This window comes from Pleurodeles waltl, chromosome 3_1, assembly GCF_031143425.1.
Source record: "Pleurodeles waltl isolate 20211129_DDA chromosome 3_1, aPleWal1.hap1.20221129, whole genome shotgun sequence".
NCBI lineage: Eukaryota > Metazoa > Chordata > Amphibia > Caudata > Salamandridae > Pleurodeles > Pleurodeles waltl.
In genome coordinates, this window is record NC_090440.1 from 1,638,862,173 (window position 1) to 1,638,876,351 (window position 14,179).

At 46.1% G+C, this 14,179-nt stretch overlaps 1 protein-coding gene across 2 annotated transcripts in view; it reads right to left on the reverse strand.

Moving 5' to 3' along the window:
- TLK1 (tousled like kinase 1) overlaps positions 1–14,179 on the reverse strand; it is a 618,148-nt gene that overhangs the window by 255,532 nt on the left and 348,437 nt on the right. For both annotated transcript variants that reach the window (XM_069225321.1, XM_069225320.1), the window contains one exon: positions 5,575–5,672. In XM_069225321.1, the coding sequence (XP_069081422.1) occupies positions 5,575–5,672 (98 nt within the window). The remainder of the gene's footprint in view (positions 1–5,574; positions 5,673–14,179) is intronic.

Below are 14,179 nucleotides of genomic sequence, written 5' to 3' on the forward strand. Positions count from 1 at the left end.
GCTGTAATAAAGTATTGTTTATTTTTGCAAAACTTGTGTGGTTGTTTCTTGAGAGTGAGTTACTATTGAACTACTGTGGTTCTGCAAGTGCTTTACATTCCTCCTAGATAAGCTTTAGCTGCTTGCCTCCGCTATCCCTAGAGAGCTTTTGCTATATTGACACTCACTTTCACCAAGGTTTGCCTTGACTCAGTATGGGGTGCCACTACATATGTGTACACCATAAACTGAGCCAGCCTCCTACACACACACAATCTGTATTCTCGTGTACTCGTACCACTAGGGTCTGCATGATCTTGAGTACCTGCTTGATCAGGAATTCACCAGTCAGGCATTTTATGCTAGGGTGGTGGGAACCGAATACTTGGCAAAGACATTCTGATCATTCCCACGTCTTTAACTTTCAATGGTCCTCTGCTATAACTGCAGTCCCTAACTGGCGACGAGACCCGTCAATGATGGAGGATCAGGCTTTTCGGGTTTCATTAGGACAACATGTCATGAATTTCTGGCCTGACAATGCAAGTTTGCCCTTGATGAGAGTTGAATTAGAAGCCATGAAGGTGGTAATTAGGGGATACTGTATCTGTAATAAAACAGGGGAACAATCACAATTGAAATCCGATATTCACCATCAACAGGTGCTGATGGACGGTCTTCTGCGAGAGTTAGAAGGGACACCCAATGGGAGGCGCAGGATACTGGAGGAAAAGGAGAAATTATGCAAGTTGGTATAACGCCGGCAGCATTTGGACTATAAGGCATATGTGGTCAGGACCCACGTTGATAGGGATAAGTCCAGGAGGATGCTGGCGTGGCTCCTTCAGGCTCAGGACTGGGGGCATACCATCCACCAAGTGCATGACTCCTTGGGACAGAACGTTTTCACCCCAGACGAGATCCGCGAGGTGATTTCCACCATTATAATGTATTGTACTCAGCAGAACCCAGGTGTAGTGGTGCGGACATGATGAGTTATATCACGGAGTCCTTGCTGGTGTAACTCAGTTCTGAGGTGGCGGACCACCTGGGGGCAGATATTACCAAACAGGAAGTCCGTGGTGTAATTGAAGACATGGCCACAGGGAAGTTGCATGTCCCAAATGGGCTCCCTATAGAATTCTATGCAGCGTACACCCCGTTCCGCGTTCCCAATACTTCATTCTTCTTTCTGTGGGGCAGCTATTGTGTCACTTCCCAAGATAGAGAAGGACCCACTCTTTCTTGGTACCTATCATCCGCTTTGAATGGTTAATACTGACTACAAAATCAAGAGTAAATTGTTGTCCACCCACTTGCTTGTCCATATGTGGTCCCTGGTTCATGTTGGCAAGTCGGGCTTTATCTCCATGTGCAGCACTATGCCAAATATTCACCAACGGATTCAAGCTTTTGCCCAGCCTGAGTCTACCACAGAGGGCCCTGGTCATCTCGGTGGACATTAGGAAGGCTTTTGACTCACTCCAGAGGGAGGTCTTATATGCCACTATGATGACAGGGGCTTGGGTCTTCCCTTTGTCAGATGGACAAAGCTCCTGTACACTCAACCACTGCCTTGGACCCGCATGAGCTCTCTGATATCAGAAGCTTTTGAAGTGGAATGGGGCATCCGAAAGGGTAGTCCCCTATCCCCTTTGTTTGCTCTCACCATGGAGCCGTTTGCTCAAACAGTTTGGTTAGGCCACCATTACAGTGGTCTGTGCCTTATTGGCAAGTGTACTTTCCTTTCTTTATAGGCAGGCGATAGGTTACTCTATTTGAGGGGAGGAGAACAATGATAAACAGGAGGTGCAGATGTCATTGACAGTGTTTGGCCACCATTCAGGGCTCAAGGTTAACTGGAGTAAGTCCTGTATTTATCCACTTGGAGAGGAGGTGGCGGAGTGCGGACCTCCACTTGCAGCCCCAGATTTGGGGTGGGAAGAGCACACTATCTGATACTTGGGGGTTTCTATCTATCAGTCACCAGATTGCTTGTTCAGTGGCAATTATGGCCGTGCACTTGCTGGTCTTCATTGGTCAGTGGTGTTTTGGACAACACTGCCACTTTGATAGTTGTACCCAGTCTCCTTTATTTGAGGCCCTTCCACTTGACCTGCCGCTTGAAGTTCTTTCACATCCTCGATAGTCTCTTGTACTTATACTGGAACACATCACAACACCATGTGGCGCTCTGGAAGTTGTCTACCGGTGCAGGAGGGTGGTTTGGCAGCCCCGATCTGGAACTGTATTATATAGCAGGGCAGTTAGAACGGGTGGCTTATTTGCAGTCCTACCTGTGGAATAGGGTGGGTGCCCAGGTAAGTGGTTCCCTGACTAGGGAGTTACTGACCAGGATTTTATCATAGCCTTCCCCTCACTCTAGTGTGTGGTACTTAAATGAGCTAATTCAGACAGGACGATGTGTGTGCCAGGGCCCTTCTGAGGACACATACAATGATGCCATATACACAAAAAACTCCGACTCTCTGTGGCTCGCCGTTGGGAGCAGGGAGTGGGTTGGTCTGATCGCCACAGTTGGACGGCAGCCGGAGTCACAGTGTTGGTTGTTTGTAGGTGGTCAACTGTGTCCCTTCTTGACCCTTTGAGAGTCTTATGACCTTCCAGCAAGGCATTTCTTGTTGCACGGAGCATTTGCGCATAGGATTTACAAGTGGTGGAGCTCAAGGGGAAGCGGAGCCACCTAAGCAGGATTGCCTCTGCCTTATTTATATAGGGCTCTTCTGCATGGGAGCCGGCTAGATCGTTTGGAGCTCTGCTCAAGCAGGGAAATATATTGGTTCGCCACTGACTGATTAGGCTTCGAGGAGGATTTTGGAGTGCATCTCAAAGGTGTCCCGAAAGACTCACTTCAAACTCATCCAATTCTATTATTTGCATTGGGCCTACCTTAACCCTAGGGGTATGTACACCATGTTCCCTGCGGCGATGTCTGCTTGCCCTTGATGTGCCACTGAAGATGCATGCTTTCTACATATGGTGTGGTCTTGCCATGTGTTGCCATACTAGACGTTGTTCCTCCCAGTGGTTCATGGTGCTACAGATCAGGAATTTGAGCCTAATCCTCAGCTATGTCTACTGGGCCTTCAGAAGAACGCCATGGCCAGAAGGCTAAGGATAGATTTCTGGACCTGGCCCAGATTCTTGCTTGCAGAAAGATCACAAAAAGTTGGAAATTGGCTTGGAGGCCAGGTGATCTATAGATGCGGGTTGGAGTTGACGAGATAAACGGAATGTGAGAGGGAAGCACTTTACAGGGAAGAGGCTAGGGGAGTGCAGAAGGTGCCATTCCTATATGCATGGGATGATATAATGATGCATCTCCTCGAGTGATCCAGGAGGGTCAACTTATTGTGAATGACTCCATTTTAGAGGTCTCTTCGCATGCGGCCATCCCGTTGGTCATGGTCTGGGCCCAGGCTGCCTGCTGCTAAAGGTGTGTGCTTTGTGTGATGGTTGAGGGGTGAAATAGTTAAGTATGGTGTTGTGTGTCTGGACATATGAGTGACTGTGATGGAGGGCAGAGTATTGGCTCTGAGGAGGGGCAGGATTCTAATATGGGACGCTATTCTTTCTTGATGGGGTTGGCTCCAGTGTTTCTGGCCCTTTCACTTAACGATATTGCCTCCACATGTGTTATCTGCTGAATTTGTCACCTTATTGTTTATTTTTTGATTGTCTTTTTGTTGCAATGGAAAATTCATAAAAACATTTATTTTTTTTAAAAGGTATTTTGTTTCTTGGGTCACAGGAGTGGGTTCTAATGCCCATTATTTTACAGTACAGCCGTTTCTTTGCATACTAAAGGCAAGTGGAATGGAGTGTATATTTTGATGAAAGTAGTCAGCACCCATCTGTAACTGGTAATTATTTGCCATTCAAGATTAAAAATCACCAAAGTGATGCGCAGGATACAAAAGTAAGAGTTATTGTCTTAAATTGTTTGTAGTTTCCCTTCCTGAGCTACACTGCTGCTCAGACCCTCTGCCTCTGAAAGATCTTCTCTTGTTGAGACTAGTATGAACACAGAGGAGGTAAAACCCTCTCGTAGTGAACATAAAGGCAGTCTACGTACTTGAAAGAACCTTTGAAAAAGTCTTAAGCCTCCAGCAGTACAGCCTAGAGGGGTGCCAACTTGACTTTGAATCTAATGCATTTTTGTATGAACAAGGCCAGATATGTATGTGTGTGCGTGAGGAGAGTTAAATTGAAAGTGTAAGTTATTTTCCTTTGAATGAGAGGATGAGGTGGAACTGAACCAGCAACCTCTGTAGATCAGGCATGTAATATGCAAGGTGGAGGAAGTTGGACAATAATTACCATTAATGGATGATCTGTTTATACAGGGTCTTTTGATAGCCACTCAGTAGTGTTCTGCTTTAATCTGGAAGCACATTTGTTTTGAAAGGGTGACATTTAGTGGGATTAATCTGCCTCCTACTCATTGCTACACCCTCTGATTCACCAAGTGGCACCACTAGCTAAGTTCTCTTGGACTTGAGTGGTGTTTTTCCCGTTTTTGAAATATCAGAGAATAGTAAATTATCTGGCAACTTGGCAGGGACAGTGTTCAGAACTGTGGGGGTGCTAGCATTGGTAAGCACTGGCATTCATCAGAACGACCCAATTAGCATAACCTAATGTCACCAAACCACCACCATGCCCACTCTTCTGTGGTGTTCACCATGACATTGGACAATCCACCAGTTGCTTTTGTTGCATCACTTAGGGCCATGCTTCCAAGTCTGCAAGGGTAGCCTGAACCTCATGAGGTCCTGACATACCCAGATTGTTTCTCCTATTTACATTGCAAGAAATATACCCCCCTTTTCTGATTGTGCCTCTCAGGATCCTCAGATTATTAGCTCCTAAACGTGTACCTCTGCCCCCTGAGCAACAAGCCTCAAGATGCTGGTGAGAAACGGGCATACATCCAAATTGTCACACATACTCCGTGTTGGCCAGAAACCTCAGCTACCAGCAGTGGAGTGTATGTATTCTTGCTCTATGGGACTGCCAATGTTGTTGCAGCCACAGCCAGACGGAGCCCCTGTATACATTGTAAACCAGAGAAGAGAGCAATTGCCATCTTGTAGTTGCCTCCTCTGCATTAGTGTGGCACAGTGCTACACATACCGCATCTTGCAGGCCATGGCAGTTTGAAAAGGGCTGCCTGAAAGATTGAAGCTACACTGGTAGGAGCTTTGTAGGTTCGTACTTTGGCATCTGCTGTGCAGCTGCAAGCAACACTATTCTGGCCATTGCTGGGGTCTGGAGGTGAGGGAAGTTGGCGATTCGTTCAAGGCACAAAGACCAAGGAAAAGAAAACAACTATTTCTGACCCAGAACAACCATTAAGGGCACTGAAGAGAATACAGCAAACAATGCAGTACCTTTCTACATGACTGGTTAAGTCTGGCCAGTTTTAGTTTCAGCAAATTGTTATAGAAGACTGAATCCACGCTTCTTAAATAATTTAGTCATCACAAAGAAGGAGGAGGTATTTTTAAGAGGTAGCTTAGAGTAATGAAAGACACTACACGGTCATGAAAGAGCAAAACCAGCATGGCTTACTGTGAATTATCTTCATTGTTTATTCGTTTTAGTTCTCGTATGTGAAGGTTTCGGACTCTTTCTAAACGTTCAAGCTCAGCCTGGATTTCTGCTTCCTCCTGTAACAGAAAGTAAATAGTCATAAAAATGTTCTGCTTTAAGTAATGCAGTTGCCGGCAGTTTATTATTCCCAATAATAATGTACTTAATTTATATAAAAAAATAATAACACCTAAAACTCAGGCAAATGAGTATCACATTTGAAAAATATTGCTAACAAAGAGTCATATCCATCTTGAAGGACAGAGGAAAGTTGAAGACATGAATTGTTAAGGTCCCTACTCCCATACTGACAGAACAAAATATAAAGGGAAGACTGATGAAAAGCTCAAAAACCCTGTGTTTGTGCTACATATTCAAAAGAAGACAGAATCTAATGACCAGAAAAAGCATAAGCCACCAAATAGGCCCTTCAATTTTAGGCAAGGAAAAGCAAGACTAGGACATTAAGACCTTTATAAACTGGCAGCAGGATTCAAGATTACATGTGCTAATTCCAAAAGCACTTTAGGAAGAGGTATCTTTATAGCAAGAGCCTCTACTGTAGCTCAGTTTGTTAAATGCAGGACTAGCAAACATCACTTTATTCCAAATTTCTTTAAGTACTTCAAAGATAGCCCGCAGCTCCATCCCATCATTTTTCGACAGTAAGCTCTGCAAGAACACTAACATGTATTTTGTTATAGTCACTTAGCACCATTTTATTTTCAATTGCTTTTAAATTAATGATTTAGACATATAGGTCTTAAGTTACATATTAAAAACAATGTTTTTCCATCATGGGACGAAGGAATCTGTTGTAATTTTTTGCCTGTCCATTATACTGCCTCAGATTCATCTAAGTCCAAAGCAATGTTCAGCTGGGTTTCACATTGCTGTTGCAAACATTCCTGAGGCATACAGAAGAACTCACCAAGGGGTTGTGGAGTTTGAGTGCGTTTATCAAGTAAATTTAGATTTTCCTGTTATGTCACAGCAATTAGATTTTCCTTCAAAACTAATGTCACAGCAATGTTTATCAGTTGCTTGCCCTTTATGAATAAAGAATTGCCCTTACTTTCAGATTACTTTTGTCCTTGATACACATGACCTCTTAGCAGCCCTTAGGAACAAGGTTATCATCTTGAAACAAAAAAACGAATAGTGGAGCACACCATTTGTAATAGTCGCATGAATAATTACATTAGCTACACAGATTCGATACATGAACGTAGACTTCAGCCGACACCTGTTTTGTCCCGTTCCAGGACTTTCTCAAGGCTTATTTCCGTTCCTAAATACATCCTAATTCCAAAGAATGCAACCCTCAAGTTTTTCTCAAAATGTGTTCCGTAAATTCTCGAAATACGCACAAGCCATTCATTGGCTGAGAATCTACAAAGACTAAACATCTGAGATTTGCACCCACTGTTGAATTACATTTTTTGTAAACTTATCTGCTTTCCAAATTGTTTAAAACCATGTAAATGTTATGAGATTATACCAACTATGAATGTGAATATTTATAAGTACGTTTGTAAATGGAATCAGTAAAGACAATAAGTACCAAGACAATATACACCTACATATCAAGGTATTAAGTATTTTCTTTCATTCATCCCCTTATCGAATCTGTGTAGCTAATGTAATCATTCATGTGACTATTACAAACGGTGTGCTCCACTATTCTTTTTTGTTTCATGATTATCTGGTTTGGATTTTCGATTCCAGTTTACACATGGTAGCAACACAACGCATGTGTTCTAGTGTTTGAGTACTACAAATATGCACAATTTGATTTAAAGAGAACGGGAGGGATGTGCAGTTAAATAAAGTCACTGTTACCTCTTGTTTTTTGTAATTGAAGGTTATCATCTTGGACAGAAAAGAAATGAACCTAGTAGACCTACAGACTAATTACTGTCAAACTGCGCAGCCATTATTTCAGGTAGAAAGGTACGGTAAGGTGGTGGAGAAGCTTGCTTGGCTCGAAGATCGCCACAGACTAGGTGTGCTCCTTCAGCTGTTAACCAATCCTTAACAATCCTGGTGCCTAAACAAAGCAAATCTCAGCAACTGACGCCCAAGTAAAATTGGTAATACCTGAAGCACCGATAGCAGCAGCAAAGTTAACCTTCTGGAGACACTGAGTGGTGGTGGTGTCAGCCTGAGGCCTCCCTCGTTGTCAGGCTCTGCACAGGTGGAGCAACTTACCAGGGGCTGGCGGGGCACTCAAAGCAGTGGACCCCGCCCAATGAGCGCAACCCTCCCTGAGGAGAAAGACTATACCATCCTGCCAGTGAACACTGGGAGCCGTCTGTTTGGCAGGCAGAGAAGCTGGGCCCGACAGCTGGTGTGAGAGGACTGAGGTCACCAGAGGCCCTGTCGGATACAGCTATGGCTGGAGGTTCGGGACCGAGGCCCTGTTGGAGGCTGTAGCAGCGACTGTGGGGGAGGCCACTTTAGTGGAGAGGCGACCCCCACGCGGCTGTTTGATGCAACCTGCTGGAGGTGGGTGATGTAGGAGGCTGGCTCAGTTTATGGTGTACACCAATGGTGTGGCACGATCTACTGAGTCTAGGCAACTCTTAGTGATACTGTTTAGGTGTCCAGATAGCAAAAGCCCTCTAGGGATAGCGGAGGCAAGCAGCTGAAACTTATCCAGGAGGAATGTAAAGCACTTATAATACCACAGTAGTCATACAGTAACTCCCACAGAAGGAAGAACCATACAAGTGTTGCAAAAATAAAAGATTCTTTATTACAGCACTAATACTAGACTAGCATTGGTAGATCTCCCTTTTAAGATATCTACACACAATAAATACACCAAACAACAAGCAGAAATACCATACAATGTACAGGGCACTATGGGGGGGGGGGACCATATACTATGTATGGAAAATGCAAAATGGTGAGCCCAACCAAGATAAGTGTAGTGCCGGTGGAACCCAGGACAGTTTCCGGATGCAGAAGATCTGAAACGGAAGGGAATAGAGTTCAGCACCTCTGAGGTGCCCAGGTGGTGCAGGTGGCAATGCCCACCCTCCTGGAGGTCTAGTTCCTGCAGGTTGGTTAATGTAGGAGCCCAGCTGAGGGGTCCAAATGCTGCAGAAGGTCCTACAAGTAGCCTATGAGCTGTCCCACATCAGTCGCCCAATTGCAGGAGGGTCAGTGATGAGCGCGGGCATCAACAAGCACTGCCAAATGCAAGAGGGAGCTAAAGATGGATTTGCAAGTTTAAGGAGACCAGCAAAGTCCAGGAGATGCTAACCTTGAGGGGGAGTCAGGGCTGGCCCTTACCACACAGGGAGCCAGCAGAAGATTTTGGAGCCCACATGAGTTACCCACAGGTGATGAACACAGGGAGTCGCAAGGAGGCCTCAGCAGCACACACAAAAAAAAAAAAAAAAGTCCCACATTGCAGCAGGAGATGCAGAACGGAGACGGATCTTCGGATTGCAGAGTGCTGAAGGCTGGGGCTTCTCAATGCTCGAAGATCTCTTGGAGGAAAAGCCAACGAGCCTTGGCAAGAGCAACAGTTCTGGTGCACAGGGGTGCTGTTCCAGTGGCTGCAGCAGGGGCCCACAGTCTCCCAGATGGATCAGAAGACAGGAGGGACCTGCAGAGGATCACAGAACCACCACCTGTGAGCAGAGCCTTCACGTTGTCCGTGGGACAGCAGGATCCACCAGCTGGTCTTCATTGTTTTGAGATGCCTGCAGATGCAGGTGAGTGACTCCTTCACTCCAAGGGAGATTCCTTTGTGCTTCCAGGTGCAAACAGAGTCCCTGTGGCCCTGGAGGATGCACAGCCTTGGAATTCTTACAGGATACGGATAAACAATGTTGTAATGGGAGCCTTCCCACCCGAAGCAGACTTGTTTTGGTTCCACAGCAGTCCAGCAGTGGTTCCAGAGGCCAGGAGCAGAAGATGTCTTGGAGAGAGTTCCTTGTAGAGTCTTGCTCGATGAATCTGAGGGGCCACAATCAGGGGAGCCGTTAAGTAACCCTAAAAGGGGGTTGGTCACTCCCTGAACTGGCCCACCTATCAGAGGAGGTCAGGGACGTCATCTACCTGGCCTAACCAGTCAGATGCTCCCAAGGGCTTCAGCCCATCTTGTTTCCAAGCTGGCAGAATCAACCATCCACTTGGCAGAGCTCTGCACCTCCATAGGGGAGGAGCTGGGCAGGGGAGTGGACTCCCTTGTCCTTTGGTTTCATGCCAGAGCGGGGACTAAGGGTCTTTGCACTGGTGCAAACATGTTTATGCAAGGAGGGCAACAAATGTGCCCTTCAAAGCAGTCTGGTGGCACCGAGAGTGTCCACTACATGTCTTAAAATGGCTTCCTCACACTTACAAAGCACAGAGAATGGTTTGTAGGGGTACGCTGCTCATGCAGGAGTACCCTTCAAACATAGGGACAAGCACCCTGCCTTTGGCTGAAGGGCCTACCAGAGGGGTGACTCACAGTGCTTAAGTGTAGTGACCGCCATGATCTGCCAATAGCCTGCTGCCACATCAAAAGTGCTGAGGTACTTGGCTGAAGCCAGAGAATCTACCCTAGAAATTGGATGAAATTGGATGGCCATCAGTCTCAGTGACTGCATGGAGGCCTCTGAAGTCTACCAAAAAGCTAAATTCCTCTTGCTTTCTGCTCTGGGAATGATGCTTTGGTACAAGGACTACTGGGCTAGCCCAAGGGCTTTCTGAAGGCTCAATCACCCCCAATCCAGCATCTTTTGGACTTCTGCCCTGATGCAATCTCTAACATGGTCAGTCTGCCTGTAGATTTTACCCTTCACAGGCAGGCTAGCACCTCTGTCTACATAATGTGCACACCAGGTTGTCTGACTGGGTGTTGGGGAAAAAGAGTTCAGAGAACTGACAGAATTTGCCTGCAGTCAGCTTGTTGCTCAGAAAGGCATTCTGCAAGGAGTACCCCATCTACTGAACCATCAACAGAGTTGTGAGGCATAAGTTCAAAGGGAGGGTCACTCTCTGCCTCCTGCTCTTCATCAGTGGCCATGAGCAAGTTCATGTAAGCCCTGTCATAGTAAGGTTTAAGGCAGTTCACATGAAGTACCTTGTGGGGACTTCTTGGAGTGCCCAGGTCAACTAAATAGTTGACCTCACCTTTCTGCTCTACTATTGTGTAGGGGACACTTCACTTGTCTTGGGGTACTCTTGGGACCACAGACTAAGACCGACACCTTTTAAGTTGAATGGTAATCAGTCAGTACAGCCTTCTGTCACGACACTGCTTTTGAATCTCTTGGAAGTCTTCTTCATGTACTTTGCCATGCGAGAGTGTAGGCCTAATACATAGTCAACTGTCCTGTTTAGGGGTTTAAGAGATTATTCCCAACCCTCATTAACTGGATGTCCAAACAGAAGTACAAATGGACTGTAACCCACACGCTTCAGTGGAACCTCTGTAGGCAAAAAAAGAGGCAAGGTAACAGGACATCCCATCTTCTCCTCAGTTTGTCTAAGAGTCCCATAATCACACTTTTTAGGGCTTTGTTGATTTTCTCAACGAAACAATTTCCTTGTGGATGATAAGCAGTGATGAATTTGTAGGTGCCATCCAATTCCTTCCACACTGCTTTGAAGGATCCAGACATGAAGTTTGCATATCTGTCGGATATAACCTCCTTAGGAAAACCCATCATGAAGAAGATTCCCAGGAGGGTCCTGGCCACTGCAGGAGCTGTAGTGGTCCTAAGGGGAATGGCCTCTGGGTACCTGGTGGCATGGTCTTCCACCACCAGTATAGACCTACTTTCAGATGCCGTAGGAGGGTCAAGGTGACAAACAATATCAATCACAACCCTCTCATAGGTACCCCAACCACTGGTAGAGGAATTAAGGGGTCCTTTGTAGTGCCAGCTGACTGGTCACTGGCTTTGCAGGTGACACACGAGGGACAAAACTCCTTGGTGTCTTCAGACATTTCTGTCCCAGGTCTTGCTTTGCCCAATATGTCTTGCAAAGGGAATGTCATGTGCCAGGGTCAATAAGAACTCCCTAAACTTCTGAGGTATGCCCAACCAACCTGGTAGCACCTGGTTTGGGGTCCCTAGCCTCAGAGCAAAGTAGACTATTTTCCCAGTAGATCTTGTGGGGCCCAATGACATACCCTATCTCTTGTGAAGCAGATTGCTGTCTCAGGCCTTCAAGAGAGGGGCAGGAGTTCTGCTCCACACTCAGTTAATCCATGGAGGGTCCTCCAGCACCCAAGAGCTCTGCAGTGTCAGGCCTAAGCTCCTTGGTGTAGGTTCATGACGGGGGCAAGATCATCTCCCTGAGAAGACTGATCCTCAAATGAGGCCTGGGTAGAGGATGATTTCTTACCCTTTCTGCCTCTTTTTGGGAGCTTTGTGGGCCATTATTGCAGGTTCCAGTGCTCCTTGCTCTCCCTATTTCTTGTCCTGTGCCTCTGTAGCTATGAAAAAAAATTTTAAGAGATGCCCAGCATTACTGCATGGGCCTTTGACTCCACTTCAGCCCAGGCTGCGTTCTCCAAATCATTGCCAAATAGACATTCTATAAGAATAGAAGTAATCACTACAACTTTTTTTAGTGCCAGTAACTTTTCCCCCAAGCGAAGGTTAACAACTGCCATGAAGTGGCACTGAGTGATGTTATGAGCCTCAGTTACTTGAGTTTGCCCAATTAGGAGTTGCTCAGGAGACACCAGTTTTTCAGTCACCATGGTGACACTTGCACCTGTGTTCCTGTAAGCCTCTGCCTCAATATCACTGGTAAGTGGGTACCACCTGTAATTCCTCATATTAGGAGGCCAGGCAGGCAGAGGAATATGCCACCCTCAGATTTTAGGACAGCCTCAGTGGTTTCTCTGACTAGGCCAGAGTCCACTGCAGTACCCATGGTGAACTCAGCTACATCCTTTGTTGTGGTACTACTACCAGTGCTATTGCTAGGGGCACTAGAGGGAGTAGTAGTAGTACTCAGTGTTTTTATTAGAACAGTTGCTAACACCGGCCCTCTGGCCTTTTTCCCTACACAGGAAGCACCAGAAGAACTGTTTCCCCAATGAAGACTTTTGTCTTTTCATTAGGCTTCCCCCCACCAACCCTCCCCCTTATCTTTCACACGGGTCTTAGAAGAACCCTTATTCTTTTGGTCAACCCCACTGTGAGATTTCTTACTCACCCTGGTGTGAACCTATTTGTCGCCCTTCTTTCTCAGTTGGGGAGACGTCATATCTGAATCCAGCAGGTACTGATGCAGCTTTTCAGACACCGGTATTACGGATGTGCTCCCTCATGATTAGATTGTACAGCCATTCATGGTCATGTACATTACTATCATGCAGCCAGCCTTCCAAAGCCTTAACTGAACAGTCCACAATGTCTACCCAGTCTTCAAAGGACTCCTTCTGATTTTCCCTTAACTTAATCCCTATACTCCTCAGATGTGAGCCTAAATCCATCAATCCGAGCCTCTTTCAGGACCTGGAGTTATGTGCATCTTCCTCACTAGGTCAAAACATTATCTCTGCCTTTGTCTGCAAAGGAGGGCCACATGAAAGCTGCCCTCTGCCTCTGAGGGACCTTCTGGACTTTGCTGGCCCTCTCCAAAGCAGTGAACCACTTATGGATGTCATCCCTAGCCTTGTAAGGTGGGACAATCCTGCTGAGATTCCTAGAATCAAAGGTGTCTTCCGTGACTCTGGACTCTCTGATGCTGCCCCCATGGGGTTCTAACCCAAAAATCTTCCTTTCCTTTTCCATCTCCATCTCTAGGACATCTCTCTCAAGAGCTAGCTGCTGCTTTTTCAACTTGAGTTTTGCCTTCTCAAGTTTCAGCAAGTTGGGCCCCCCTATCAAAGGATTCATCCTCTTCTGAGCTAGTGTGGATGGTCCCAGCAGAAGATGCTGAGGCAAGGGAAGATTAGGATGAGGAGGATCTACCCCTCCTGGATACCCTTCGGACCAACGCAGGCGGATAAAAAGCGGGCCTACTACTATGACCCCCCTCTTGTGCTACCAGCACAGCTCTTTGCACATTCAAAGTTCTTTCTAGAATCCTCATGGTTCAGTCCAGTGTGGCCATAGGAAGTAGCTGGAACGTCTGTTTCCAACACTGGTGGTTCACCCTCCTCATCTATTTCTCTTTCCCCATCAGGATTCCGAGTGTCATCCTGACCTGAATAAATAAGTCTAAGAGAACAGCTTTTGTAGGGTTACTAGGTGTCCTAAGTTTCCTAGCTGTACATAGGGTCCTAGGTTCCTGGAACTTAAGACCTCCATAACTAGACACCTAAGTCTGGCAAGCTCTGGCAACTAAGGACTTAGTGTTAGAGTAGTGTAGGTAGTGTGCCTACCTAGTCTAAAGGTGTAAACTTTAAAAGTTTGAATAAAGGGCTGTGCTAGACCCCTGACTACCCAAACAAAAAGGTTAGAAGTTCCTGAAGTTATTAGTGTAGAGTATAACCAAACTTAGTAGTGATCTTTCTTATGGAAAGTCAATGCTGACCAAATGGTAAAGCAATGCAAGCGTCGTAGCCCACTGCTGCACCACCATTGCAGGAGGCTGACTCAGGTCATGGTGTACACCT